Below are 14,582 nucleotides of genomic sequence, written 5' to 3'. Positions count from 1 at the left end.
ACGCGTTATCAGCAGGCGTCTGGCCTGAGGAGTTTTGTGTCGAACGAGGGTAAATCGATGCTAAGGGCGGTTATCAACCTGGCCGAGAGAAATGGAGGGTGCGGGGGGGAGCGGGCCCCGGCGCCGGGCACAAGGCCCGGGCTGACACCGCAGGCGGGATGGGGGCGAAGAAACCTGGAAGAGGATGGTGGACGGCAGCCCCCCGGATCCCCCCCGACCGTTCCCGTCGAACCAAACACCAGGCACTGGTTCCTGATGGAAAATGGAAGTGCATCGGTGCCCCTGAATAATCCTGCCTGGGCCCGCTCCTGTTACCCCGCTGCTGGCATTTGCTGGGGTTGTACTGAGTGCTGCGGGTGCCTTCCGCTGTTTTGGGCTAATAAATATGCGGGTAGATAACAGTTCTATAATATATACATATTACTATCAAAATCGCATCAGTTCTATTTTATTGATCAGACCTCGGGTTTCAGCTTAAGTGGATAGGGTAGAGGAATCTCATTGCTCCGTTAATACGAAAAATTTGAGAGAATTCTTTGGTACTGAATTTCCAAGGGAAGGGAGAGATGCAAGTGCACACAAAAACTGGAATAGAGACTGAATGCTTTTAAACTTTATTGTTTTAGACACATAGTTTGAAAAAATACTATGCATTCCCAATTGTCAATTCATATTAAACAAGCATATACATTTGGTTACATTATTATTGATTTAAAGTAAAAAATGAAACCACTACAGAAAGACTGCTGCATCTTCAGAGAACTTTGCAACAATTTTTTCGTAGAAGATTGCTAAAATCAGTCTCAGGTTCCAATATTCCTTTGGTTGTTATTTCATGTCTCTTTTTTTTTTTTTTTTTTTTTTTTTTTTTTACAACACATTTAGTATAGGCACACATTCTGAACGACTTCATACCGATTGCGAGGAGAGAGTGCTGGAGTAACAGCAGGTTTTATAAAAGAGCTTTTATTGTATGTCAGTCCACCAGAAAATCTTATGAGCAGTTTTGAGAAATGTGACAATTTAATTCTTTACAAAAGTTTCCATAGATGACTTTTCGATATACATGCTAATATACCAAAACTGAAAATTCTTTAATTACAGTTAAGATTTTTTTTTTTACACAAATGTATATGTTATATTTTAACCCCTTCACTTTCAGTTGAAAATAGAATAGGCAACAATTACTAAAATGCCTCATCATTTTTGCTGCTTGTACTTTGCTAAAATACATAACAAAAAGCTGAAATGAAGTGAAGGGCTTAAAGGGGCTCTAGATGCCTCAGAAAACATTTTATTTTGGAACAATTCCAGGGCTCTAAAACTTTTTCCCTCCCAGACTACAAGCATCCAGATTTCTCCGCCAAAAAGCACAGCTTCAGCTTCATCATGTAACAGGCATAAAGGTGGCGTAGAAACCACTGAATGTGCAAAGTACTGAAGAATGTTAATTGCAAGAAGAAACAAAGATCTAATTCTGCTAATTTTTTTTCCACAGACAAAAGCAAAGTGAGCTAAAGATACAAAAAGTACATGGATAGAATTGCCTCTAAATAAAATGCTTTTCCAAATGTTCTGTAAGGCATCAAGAGGTCTTTAAGTAATCTGTTACCATGCAAAAATAGTATATTCTTTCCCAGTTTACATTCATCTTGTAGCAGTTTATTTACATGTAGATCACCAGTTTGTGCTTTTAACACATGGAAAATTAAAAAAAAAAAAAACAACAAAACAAACAAAAACAAAACAGCAAGACAACCTATAGTTAATTTGAAGATTAAGTCAGATTATTTTCTGTTATATGCAAGAATTTCATATTCATGGCAAAAATGACACTGGACTTTACCGATGCTGATAAATACTAACAGTGAGGACAGATGGTGAAACAGCACTTTGCCAATAAACAGCTCCCCGTCTCTCTCTCTCACCTGATGTGCATCACACATTTCAACCTGCAGATGTGTCTTTCGGGACAGAATAACGCTGTATATTTCCTGCCAACATGGGGTTAAGACTGTCTGGTATGGTTTCTGCTCCCACTTCTGTGTGCCTTTCCCCATTCCTGTGGCAGAAAGGCATTTTCTCTGTGCAAAATATTGAGCCAAGAACATACAAAATACATAACTAAGGAGTATTCTCTTCCTGGCAGAATGTGGTTTATTCTGGTTTTTACATATGAGCACTGGAGATGTTCTTCCAGGGATTTCACAGGCGTAGCTCCGGGTCTGGGAAGAACCTCCCGTATTTAAGACGTCCGGACTCAGCGCCTGAGCCCACAGCGAGGAGCAGCCCCATCGCAGGGGCCTGGCTGAGCAGCGCTGCTCCCACCCGCCCACGCTCACTGCAGTGGGATCGCTGTATTTTTTCATTAATTGATCGCAGAATGAACCCCCAGAGGACAGTGATTAGGGAAAACCAGTCATCCTGAAGCCATAGAGGATAGGGCTCTTCACAGGGAAGGGTAACTTGCGTTGCCACTTGTGCAACAGGACTTGAGTTTCGACTCTTTCAATAAGATGATTAGAAATTAATTCTGTAATTGGTTATCTTGAGGGGGGAAAAAACCCCCAACAACTGGTTATTGGATAGTCCTGGGGATTTTTCACTGGTGGTCACATTTCAGTTTAAGAAAGCTCAATGCAAAATAAATATTTCTGGAATTTGAAGGGAAGCACGTTTATGCCCGGTTCACGCTTATGCGTGTGTTCTTTCCAAGTTCTAATCTCCTACAACATTGTTATGATTATGGCAAGAGAGAGAGAGTGACCTGCAGAGGAAAATCTGATTACACAAGAGCTTTTCATTTATTTATACAGCTTTTCACAAGTTCTGAAAGTATTCACACTTTTGGTGTGACAACACAATTTCTCCCAAATTTCGCATCAGCCTAGTGTGGCCAAGTCTGTATTTTTTCCTTCTTATTTGTTTGGTGTTCATATCTTTGGCTCTAGTGCATCTGATATTTTGCATCAAATACCAGAAGAAGAATACAGATATAGTATTCAGTATTACTTAAACATATCAGCTATCTAAGCCGTAAATAAACTCTTATTGGGATCCTCTGTACTTATACAAAGTCAGAGTTTAATTACCTAGAAAAGTTTGGTAAATTGAAATCATCTTCAGGAGAAAAGTAAATTAAATTCATGTGGTAGAAAAAGGTCGGTGAAAAATAGCTTTTCTGTACTTATTTAGATGACTAGTTATTTTTTTAATTTTAAAAGTATGTCACATTAGAACAGGAAATTGTACCAATTCTTCATAGCTTTGAAGCGTGCCATTGTAATGACTGTCTTTTGGCTGATACAAAAAGGAGATGAACTAGGCTCCGCAGAGATGAAAATCCTTTATGACTTGACCTAAAGAGCCAGATTTTATACCATAATTCCTCTCCTCTGTAGACGTGGCCGACGCAGATTCCCCAGCCGTTGCTGTGCAGGTTGGTGAGAAATGAATGTACAATGCCATCAGATCACAGTAGCGGCATTTCTTACTTGCTTTGGACAGGTGTGAATCATTGCACTGGAATCAAATGAGGAATAATCAGGCGCAAAAAGGAATTCAGACAAATACTTGGACATTTGATAAATCAAATTGGCCTCTTCTGTTAGCTGTTTCCTCTGTATCATTTTGTTCCAAAATCACTGTAATAAATCAGTCTTCGTGTAATGCTAAGTCATTCATTCAATTTGTTTCATTTTGCAGCATGCAGTGGAATTTCATGGGGAACATAAGAGATCATTTAGATTAAAATTTAAACTTTTAGCTTCAAAAATCTAGAGGAGATTCCAGTTTAAGAGAGAAAGTAAGTGTGCTTTCACTGTCCTAGTAAAGATCTAGCAGGCTCAGCTCCATGCTAGGATGCACTGGTGCAACAAACAACAGCTATTAAAATACACAGATATATTTAGGACCCTGTTTAGCAGAAGGAAGCCACTGACAGTCCAAGTGTTCAAGCAACTTGACATTACAGTTTTCTCATTGTTTTGTACCATGCTTTATATCAGGAGAGGGCTCCAGAGCCTGTCCCTGTTCCACATGGGACACATCCCCTTTCTAACAGCTGCAGCCGGTTGTGAAATCTCGGGTTTCATCCAGACAACTTGCTGTTTCCTCCAGAGAGGCCGCTGGAAGTGACGACAGTGGGAACTGGGGCTTCCAGACATTTGAAGGCAGAGATGTTTTCTTAGTGAGCCTTTCTGCAACTGCGGCCAGTGCTTTCCCGTACCCTGACACCTTACAACACGCTGGCTAACAGCCTTCCGCCCACCCCTGCGGGACTCTGGAGCAACAGTCCTTCCTCCTCCACAGCCAGCCGAAGGATGCCCTCCGCATCTCCGCCTGCCCACACCAATTTTTTTTGCTAAGCCCCACGCAGAATCGCAGCCTAGCTCCATTTCTTGAGCACTGTTTCTGAAAGGGAGTTAGTCCAACCGGACTACGCAGTATTAGCAGCATGTGAAGTAATAAATTAGGGACCGGGAGCATACGGGTTAACGTGAACTCCCCCAGAAAGCTGCCCCAGAGCCAGCGATGCTTTTGCAACCTTCTCAGTTTGAGTAGTTCAGATGTCCACGAGTGTACCGTGCTGACGGAGGCCCTAATGCAAAACCAGCATGCCATGTATAAACGGAGTTTGGATGAAAAGGAAATGGAGGGAATTCTATCCTGTTGCTTCCTAACCGGTTTTTGTAATTTCAAGGAAATATTAATCCCTCAGATGTAATATAATAATATGTCTATTAAGTACAAATAGCAGGAGATTCATTCTTGTTTCTATTCTGGTTGACAGTTAGGTCATTAATGATTAAATCAAATCAATGTAATTTATGTCCTGGAAAATATAAAAACTATGACTTAATATATAAACCAATATCCAGGTTGAAGTTTCAGATCAGGGAAAATAGACTTTCACCATCAATCACTGGCTGTTTGAGGTAGACCACATTATTGAATTATCCACAATTTTAGTTTCTAATGTGTTAGGTTATATACAATCAAATATCAACAGACGTACCTGAATTTTTCCCTATTTTAATTACAAATGTTTGTAGTTATTAATAAGATAAGTTTCCATAATTTACTAGGTCATAGATTGAAGTTTCTATGTATTTTGTGGCAATTTAGCGTAATTCTTAGTAGTACTCTACTGTGTACATAGAGTAAAAAATAAATTGTAGCACACCTGATGAAAAAAAGAAGGAAAATTATGGTTAGTGGCGAAATCCTAGAACAATGAAAGGCTCATATGTAAGATTCCGATGCTTATCCATTTCAGCTGTGTCATTCTGGCTCTGTACTTTTGAGTATTATTCTAATATTGCTACGAAGTCCATTATTCAGAAGAGTCTTCCCATGATTTCAGATGGAGATGCTTGAATATAGCTCTTCTATTTGTTTTTTGAAGTAATCTCTTAATTCTGGTCTCTTAGCCTTTAATGTCGGTGTCAACAAACCGTTTTGTACCGAGAACATATCAGAGTGAATGTAAATGGCTTTGACCTAAAATAAGAAAGGGATATATTTATAGGAAAAATTACAGGCATCACAGTAAGTGTAAGTTCTCACGCCAGCCTTGCTGCAGTTACCTCTGACTGTGCCAGGACAGCAGGGACCCTTCCGCCGGGCGCCCAGGATTTTCCTCACCTGCCCAAGTTTTCCGAGGTGACACTAAATCCCTTCCGCCACCCCTCACCGCTCCCTGCTTGTTCACCCGCCAGCCAGCGCAGAAGGGACCGAGATAACGAGCACAGAAACCTCTTTTCCATGTGAAATCAAGGCCAAAACACAGCGAGGCAGAGCGCGAGGGACGGTGTCACCATATGCGATATCGTAACCGCGGAGTTTTGCACGGTTGAAGGACTGTGGAGGGGAGGGAGGGCAGGGAGTTGTGCTAAGAACCATCCTCTTAGCCAGACTGCAGAAGAAAGTAAGCAGCACTAATTTGGTCTTGCAAAATTATCATGAAGCTGTGCAGGCACAAAGAGCGTGCGCGGCGATCATCTTTAAAGAAGAATTGATGGTGCTTTACTAGCTAATTAAAATGATCTAAAATCATTCAGCCTAGGCAAACAGGATTTTACAAGGCTGCCCTTGTTAGCGGCGGTGTCTCTGAGCACAGCAGGGAGCCTAGCAGCACAGATGGGAGCGAGCTTTGCCTTCCAGTGTGTTTATGGGAGTGCTGGTGTGGGAGAAAACAGAAAACTGCTGCGTGACTGGTCATAGTCCACCAACTTAAGACAAAATTCCCTAGCCATCTGCTTCTGTTGTGATTCCCCAAACCAGACCGGTCTGCGTTTTGTTAGACTGGGAGCTGCTGGAATATAGACTGAGAATCCATTTTTAAATTCCCACTAGCTATGTGATTCATTTTTCCCCTGCAATCACCGTGGTCCTGTTCCTCCCCCAGTGACATCCTTCACAAAATCCGTGGTCGCGTTGTTAACGCTTCCCCCCATCTCCACACTGGCGTTCAGAGCCTGCGCCCTGGAAGCTGGTGGTTACAGAAGCTAGAGTTGTCGTTTCCAAGCCAAGGAGGGGGATGATACACAGGGGATCCCATCCCACAGGAGCATGAGCTGTAATATCTGGCTCAAGGGTTGGTTTTAAGATTACGTTTTGCAACAGAGATTGAATTTTGAACCCTTTCAGTTTTGAAATGTGAAACATTTAATTTTTCAAAAGATGGCAGGGCTTTCCGCACCACTCTATTAATTGCAACCTGGGGGTAGCATAGATTACTTGAAGATATTTCACAGGGTGAAGACTATGGCTGGAGCAAACCAGACATCTCCACAGACAATTATGTGCATTACAAACCATGTTTTATATTGAATTTAATTTTTAAATTAATTTCTTTTTACTATCAATTCATTTGCATATGTAACTGAGAAATTAATACCAAGTTCATTTATAATTGTGCTTCTGCTGCACTCAGATATGGTGAATTACTCATTAGAATTACCACCCCGAAACAGTCTGAACAAAAGCAAAAAGGCCTTGCTAATTATATGTAATGATAATAGACTTGTATGATTCTACGATTAAGATGTTCATATTTTAACAGAAATAAGCATTTGACATTTTAAAATGTGGTGGAGTTTTGTTGTTTTTTTTTTTTTTTTTTTACTGTGTTTTTAATGTTATGTAATCCATGGGTGACTTCAGATCTCTCCTGAAGTGTTTGTAACTCTGTTGCAGAAATATTTACACAAGCACCAGAAAAGAATTAGTGCACAGGCTGAAAATAAACAAACCAGCAGCATTTCCTTTGTCAGTTTTAAGAATGGTAATTAGTGACCCAGTTTCTTAACAGTGCTTTCAGGGGCAGAAGAATCAGAGTCCTACAGACACTTATCTTGGCCTCTGGTCATCAGACTGGAGATTATCCATGTCCCTGGATTAGATTTTTACTTCTGCACCCAAAACTTTCACTAAATCTGATTCCAATTTCAAGCATGAGTGGAAGGCAAAATCACAGCGTATGTATTTGTCAAAGAAACAAATACCACTTGCCAGCAATAAAGCACTCCTCCTGAAAACACCATGTTCAGCTGCAACAAGGATATGTAGTAACATAACAAATGCTGACAAACTCGCATTCAATACAAATGGACAAATTGCCTGTCTGGCCACACTGAATAATGTGTTAATTGTTTTATTTTACCTGCTCAAAGGAATGAAGTCCACTCTCCTTACCTAACCGTACCATGTCTTCCATTATTGCTTGCTGCAGTTCCTGGGTTAAAACATAAATTCCTCATGAAATATAAGAGTCAACCTTACATGCAATTAATGTCATTGTTCATCAAGAAAACATGTTTCTGAGTAAAGCTCAAGCGCCTTATTGATAGTTAATACATAACTAGCAAATATTCTATTAAAGAAATGTACAGACATTAAACATACGTGCAGTGATGTTAACTCTTTCTTCAGTGTGAAATATAAGATTATATTTTCAAACTTACATGGCGTAGATGCTTAAATTTGCACTCCTTCAACCATTTGCCAGATTTAGATGCAGAATCTTTGCCCACAGACACCAGTGGGGTGATTCCGTGGCATCAGTGTTCATTGATGTGATCCGACACAGTTACTCGGTATTAGAGAGCATGTGTAAATAAGGATTGCAGCCTTATTTAAGACACCTAAACAAACACAACCTCTCCTACCGCCGTACTCTCGTTCTCTGCAAGACAGACCCTTGGGACTGAGGCCTGCACCATCAGTCAGCACACATCCCTGTATCCAGGTCAACCCTGATTAATTTTCAGTGAGGAAATAATTCTTGTCACTGAGATCATTAATAATAGACACCGACTCTAACTAGGTTATGCTACAGTGAAAAAATGTCTGTACTGCGGATAGATAGAAAGACAAACCTTATTTTTACAGAGTTCTGCATATGTTCCATCAAACCCTCTTTTCTTTGCCCAGCCTGGCATAACTTCGGAATCAGGCACCACAATTCCCACCAGAAAGGCCTGTCAGTGAAGAAGGAGAGTTGCAGGCAAAAGCTGAGCAACATTTAAGGCCCCGCACGGAAGTGAATACAGCAGCAAGTTGAATTTGCTATGTGTTTATCACTTCTTGTTTAATTATGTCAATAATTTGATAACATGTCTTAGTGAAGTATATTTTGGTGCCCGTGCCTTTTCCTCAGCTTAAACAGTTCTCTGTGACTGTTCCTGCATTTGCCGACACTTTTAACACCTTCAGTTGGGTTTGGGTTCTGCTTGGATGTTAATTACTGACTTCTTTCACAGGCATAAGCCAGAGCAGAACAGAGCCTGTATCATTTATAGACACACAGCTCGTGGGCCTTTGAGTCTCAGGCAAACCCCGATGCCAAGGGAAGCCTCGTGTTTGCGGCCAGTGAATGCAGAGGGATGAATTACACTGGTTTCAGAAGCTGTACGTGTTTGTATAAAGATGCTAATTAACCGTCTTCGCTGCATATGCAACTGCAAACAGCAAACGGGGCTGTAATTTGGGGAGGGGGACAAGGGAAGAACGGGCCAAGATTGGTCAAAATGGGTAGGCAGTGGTCATGGAGCAGAGGTGGCTTTGCCTTCATCTGGCTTAGCGCAGGCAACGTGGCGAAGGAGGGCGTTAGGGACCCCCAGGGTGACCCTGCAGCAAAGGCGAAGGCTTTGACCTGTGGCCACGACAGCCTCCCGGCCACTGCGGGGCTGGCAGCTGGCTCCGGAGCAGGAGGGACACGGCAAAAACGTGCCGTGATCCACTCGCACTTGCCCCTCGCTCGTGCCCAGCCGTCTTCTGTTTACAAAGAACAAAGGAAGAGTTCCTGAAAACTTCATTTTTACCTGCAGGCTGTCTCCATGGACGTAGATCTGGGCAACAGGGTCACTGCGGATATAGATATTCTCTATCTTCTCCGGTGCAATATATTCTCCCTGAGCAAGTTTAAATATATGCTTTTTCCGATCAATAATTTTAAGAGTCCCATTCTGTTAGGAGAAAGAAATGAGAGTTCCCAGAGAAGTTATTTAACCACAGAGACTCAGTAAGAAATCTGCTTTTAACAGAGCTCTTTAATTTGCCAGAAAATGCTTCACAGACATATCAAGCTTATTTTGCAAAAGATAAGCTTAATGCTTTGTAAAGATAGATCTGCTTGGAAATTTAAGTTCAGTGCTTGAAAATTTACAGGGGATATTACAATTGACATAAGAACTAAGCAGCTGGTCAGTACTCACAGGTAGCCATTTCCCAATGTCTCCAGTGTGAAGCCAGCCCTCCTGGTCCAGCGCTTCAGTTGTCTTCTCTTCATCTTTCAGATAACCTTTGAAAACATTTGGTCCTTTCACACATATCTGCAAAACAGTCAGAGTGGCTGATAAATTATGGTATTATTCTGCTGTAAATACTAACAAACTAAATAGTAATTCACTAAAACTGAAATATTTTAAACGTTGACTTAATGGCCGTGCTCTGTGAAACTAAAATATATTGTGTTATAAAATTATCTATGGATTTTTTTCAAACTAACAGAAACATGAAGTAGGGACTGCAAAACTGATGTGTTTGGAGTTGATTTGCATTCAGCTTGCAGTTAAAAAACCCAAAGTTATTTCAATGAGTTTAATTTATGTGCAGTATAGAAATATCACAGCAATTCAGCTCTTCTTAGCTGAACTAATTAATTCAGTCCTAGCTGTTAAAGTAATCAGGCATGGCATTGGCTGGAAGTGCTGCCACAGCCCCTTTTTAATTAAGGCTTTGATGCTCTATTGCTGAATTGACATTTTCCTTTCCTGATTGTAATAAGTAACACATCTGCAACCATGCACCTTACAAAGCTAAAATGCTTCTAATAACTACATAAACTACTTAATACAGTGTTAACTAGTGAGAATTTGTTACAAAAATGTGATTTGCTACCTCTCCTTCTCCTTTGGAAGCAAAATAATTCAGCTCTTCCACATCCTTCAATTTGATTAAGTTACAGGGTAAAGGGGCTCCTACATGACCTGGAAATCAAAGTTATCAAGTCACTTGTCATCTCTCCCATAAATAATTATAAGCATCTTATCATTAGTTGCTTGCATAGCTGTAGATACACTTCATGTGCTTGCAGCAGCTGTGTCTCCGTGCAGAAATAATTTCCTCATTAAGGTATTGCACTATTAAGACTAAATACCCGAACCTCCTATTTGGATATATATATATAAACCCTACTTTCAAACGTGTCAAAATACAGACCATGCCCCCCTTACGTGTAAGAGATTACCCCTTTTTTAAACTTAACTCATTATAAAAGCACACAAAGCTCTGGAGCCCTGGGAATACCACACTGCAGCGATGTGACGCCGAACACGGTTCCCCCCACCCCTACAGTTTCTCCGGGGGGCTGCCAGCCCCGGGACACACCAGCATCTGCAAGGGGCTGGTTTTGGTTTGAAGAAAACCAAAGAGATGTCCACTTGTGCTGGGAGAAGAAAGCATGTGCTCTTCTCCAGCCACGGAAAATCTGGGCTGGAAAGAAGGAAATGTTTAACAGGCCAGATACATTAATATCCAATGTCCACGTTTCCTACTAGTATTCATTTGAATGAGTACGCTATCCACTTCAAAACACTTTTCTAAATACTGATTAATTATATAAAGAAGAAATTAAGCTGCAGTACTTGTATGTATTAACTAGACCTTGCTCAGTGCTAATTTTTATCTGATTTTGTCAAGATTCAAAAGTTTTGAAAGCCTGAAATAGATAAAATATTGAGTAGTGCTGGATCTGTATTCAACGCCTGAGTTTGCTCGCTAAGTACATGAATGTATTAATCTTTTCTTTGTTCCAGCATTTCATTCTAACAAACACCCTATTAAATTCACCTCCAGTGCTCTAGAGAGGACTCACAGAGCCGGGAGTGCAGAGATGAGAGTATCGCAAATAACAGCTCAAGGGACAATTCCAAATCTCCCCAGCAAACGTGCCCAACATCTGATCCCTGTGTATTTATTCTGGACTAGTGATAGGAACGCGACATTTGCTGAAGATTATTCACACAGTGGCAAATGTTGTATAACACCTTGTGATGTTACAGTCCAGAATTTTCTAAAGAAATGTGCATTTCTTTTCTTTCTGGAAATGGTGGAAGAAAATCGTTACCTGATGTCCAGTCACCTGGGGTCGTAAAGGTGCATCCAGCTGTGCATTCTGTTTGGCCATAACCTTCATAAACCTGACAAAGAAACAGGCGTCTTTAAAACAGCATAGATGACTTCACTATTACAGAATAAAATTCTAAAAATTGCCTTCTGCTGCACAGTCCTGGGAGCTAATCCTGCCAGTGCAATGCACGGGTGCATGTTTAACACAGGGACACTATTCCTGGCTCTTACTGTATATAAAAATTAATTTCCATGCCTATGAATTATCAAGGCCCTGTAGAGCTGAAAGTAGTGAGAAGTTCAACAATTAGCTTGTGAATCAAGAAGTATGTTACTCTATGAGAGGAATTTATTAGTGGGGAAAAAGGTATTTTTGTGGGACACTTTGAAAATACACCTTTTAGGTTTTTTTTTTTTTCCCCTGCCTAATTTTAGGCTCTTGAATGAGGCCTTTTAGTTGCCCTCGACTTCTTCATCAAAGAGAAATAATGCAGTGGAGGTCTTAGGGGGGTTAAATTGCCATCTGAAGATTATCTTTCTCCATTTGTATATAGAATAAACCTCGTGCAACAAAGCTCCTAGCCCACGCACAAGCCCATTTAATTGCACATAATTAAGTGCTGAGATGAGTCTATGATTTTTTTTTTTTTTTTTTTTTTTCCCCTTGGCAGCTCTTGCATGGGCGCTTCCCAGAGCCCCCAGTCATTCCCTCTCCAGCCCCACAGCTGCGGGAGTGGAGCAGCTCTGGTTCTAACCCCTCGCCTTTCCCGAACATCCCCGAGCAGCCCACCTGGCATCCGAGGGCGGCGCGGAGGAAGCCCAGCACAGTGGGAGACGCGGGGGCAGCGCCCGTCACTATCATGCGAACGCACCCGCCGAGACTTGCCTGTTTGACAGCAGGAGGGAAACGAGAGAAAGCATCCCAAATGACTACGGGTGGCAAAACCAGCAGCGCCCCAAAGTATTGCTTGTACGAGCTTGGCACAAAACGCCCTCTCTAGAGCAGACGCAGCCGTGCTATGGAAATAGAAACTGGCTCTCAATCTTTCTCTTAGGGATAAAAAGCCAGCTAAATCTTAAGAGCAGTAACTGTCCCCCTCGCAGGTAGAAATGGTGCCCCAAGAAAAATCCCTTCGGTGTACAGGGGCGGGAGTCCCACGTCTCTCGGAGGATGAGCTGCTGAGTGCCCGCTCCTGCAGCTGCCCGCGCCCGGGCAGGCTGCCTCATCCTGCAGGAAGCACATCTGGCTCTGGGAACTCTTGGTAAAAGCCAGACCCTTTCCCCCCCCACCAAGTTTTCTTTGTTTATTTGTCATTTTTAATGAATTGGCTCCCAAGCCATCTAAAATAATGCTGTCCTGTTTTTAAGGCAGATGACTTCCAAATATTTCTGGAGGGTATTGCATCGACTTCTGTGTCGTGGTTTACTTCTTCCCCCTCCTCCCCCTACTTCATTTCCTTTTTTCTTATTCTAAAAGCAAAAAAGAAAACCCAGCACAAAAGAGAACAACTCTTGATTGAGTCTGCCAGTCTCACCAGATCCCAAATCACTATGCAGCCTGGCTTGCCTCATGCCTGCGCTCCTGTCAGCATCGTGTGAACTCGGCTATCTTTGCACACTGAGGACAACTAATCCGCAGATGAAAAGTACAGTCAGTTTCTTTAGTTAAAAATAAAGTGGCATGTCTCCAGATAAGTTACCCAATTTAAAAAATGAAGTAATCAGAGCCTCCTGGAGTGGTACTGAGCCCAAAAAGCCTGCTTTAAAGCCAATTTAATCTTTTACTGAGGAGATGTGTGGCACAAAGCAGGGCATTCTGATTTACTTTCCTTCTTGTTAAACCATGATTTACACGTGCATTTTTCTCTACACCCTTATCATTGTTTTCCTAGGGAATAAAGCAGTTTTGAACATGCCCAGCTGAAACCCAACCCTAAATCCAATCATATCTGTAGAGAATGTGCAGAAGGCTTTGGAGCAACATCTCTTTGATCAGTTATTCCCCTTTTCCTGACCACCTTCCCGAATTTCATCCCCACTGGCAGGAGACAGGAGTCGGTTCGATGGAATCCTCACCCCTGCCTGTGGGTGGGGTACCCGTGGGGCACGGGCAGAGCCCGCGGCGGGTGCCCAGTCCCCCCAGGGCAGAGCACCCAAATGGTGATGGAGGTGACAGCAGCTCTGGTGTCAGAGGGTCCGGTCCTGCTTCTGGGCAATGTCCCCTGGCAGAGGGCAAGTAACTCTGCACCTCCTCGGTGCCCGTGCAGGGGAACAGCTTGTACCCCAGAGCTGCAAAAAACAGGCACTTTTCTGCAAATAGGTGATTTCTCAGCGCTGCTGAAGGAGGGATATGGCAAAAGCTGTCTTCGTCTGCCTTGTGTTTCTCCCTTCCCCTCTGAAAAACGATCCCTAACAGAATTGAAATTTGGGCATCTTATGCATGGTGTTTAAAAATAAATACACAAATAAAAATAAATGTGGCAAAAGTTAATGGAACAGCACACTGTGCTCCATTTCCTTTTTCCATTCAATTTTTCTGTCTGCTATTCACTAATGTGTAGCAATTGCCTGCCAGGCAAGCAGATCTCACTGACTTTACAGAAAACCAGTCATTGCCAGAAGAAATTACAGTTCTTTGACTTTAGACTCACTTCTTAAATTGCTTACCTGTATTTTATTAAAGAAAAGCTTATCCCACAAACTATCATTTCTAATAATCCCATTTCGAACTTCAGCCTTTTTCCGTTTTGCAGCAAATTCCAGAATCCAGCGCTTGAGGGACGTGTCTGCCTGGCTGAAGATCTGCAGGAGCGCGGGGCGGCAGGCAGCGCGGCACCCGAGAGAGAGAAAACATCAAAAGCTGTTCTTACAATTACAGCCACAAAGTTCGACCCGTGCCAGGTAGGGTATAGTTACATTAGCAGTACAGTTAAATACAACTACACTAA

At 42.0% G+C, this 14,582-nt stretch overlaps 1 protein-coding gene across 8 annotated transcripts in view; it reads right to left on the bottom strand.

Annotated features, from left to right (window-relative positions):
* Positions 1–601: 601 nt before the first annotated feature.
* ACSL6 (acyl-CoA synthetase long chain family member 6) overlaps positions 602–14,582 on the bottom strand; it is a 57,456-nt gene continuing 43,475 nt past the window's right edge. For 7 of the 8 annotated variants that reach the window (XM_042790008.1, XM_033005975.2, XM_033005969.2 and 4 more), the window contains 9 exons: positions 14,302–14,436; positions 12,425–12,520; positions 11,633–11,705; positions 10,405–10,493; positions 9,720–9,836; positions 9,327–9,470; positions 8,382–8,483; positions 7,667–7,738; positions 602–5,502 (listed from right to left, as the gene is read on the bottom strand). In XM_042790008.1, coding sequence (XP_042645942.1) covers positions 5,362–5,502; positions 7,667–7,738; positions 8,382–8,483; positions 9,327–9,470; positions 9,720–9,836; positions 10,405–10,493; positions 11,633–11,705; positions 12,425–12,520; positions 14,302–14,436 — 969 coding nt within the window. In that variant the 3' untranslated portion in view covers positions 602–5,361. Of the gene's footprint in view, positions 5,503–7,666; positions 7,739–8,381; positions 8,484–9,326; positions 9,471–9,719; positions 9,837–10,404; positions 10,494–11,632; positions 11,706–12,424; positions 12,525–14,301; positions 14,437–14,582 lie in introns of all 8 variants that reach the window. The other variant, XM_033005973.2, reaches the window with a different exon arrangement.

Source organism: Tyto alba, unplaced genomic scaffold (assembly GCF_018691265.1).
Source record: "Tyto alba isolate M040663 unplaced genomic scaffold, T.alba_DEE_v4.0 Super-Scaffold_17, whole genome shotgun sequence".
Taxonomy (NCBI): domain Eukaryota; kingdom Metazoa; phylum Chordata; class Aves; order Strigiformes; family Tytonidae; genus Tyto; species Tyto alba.
The sequence above is the reverse complement of the archived record's forward strand: the minus strand, read 5'-3'. Positions and strand labels throughout refer to the sequence as shown.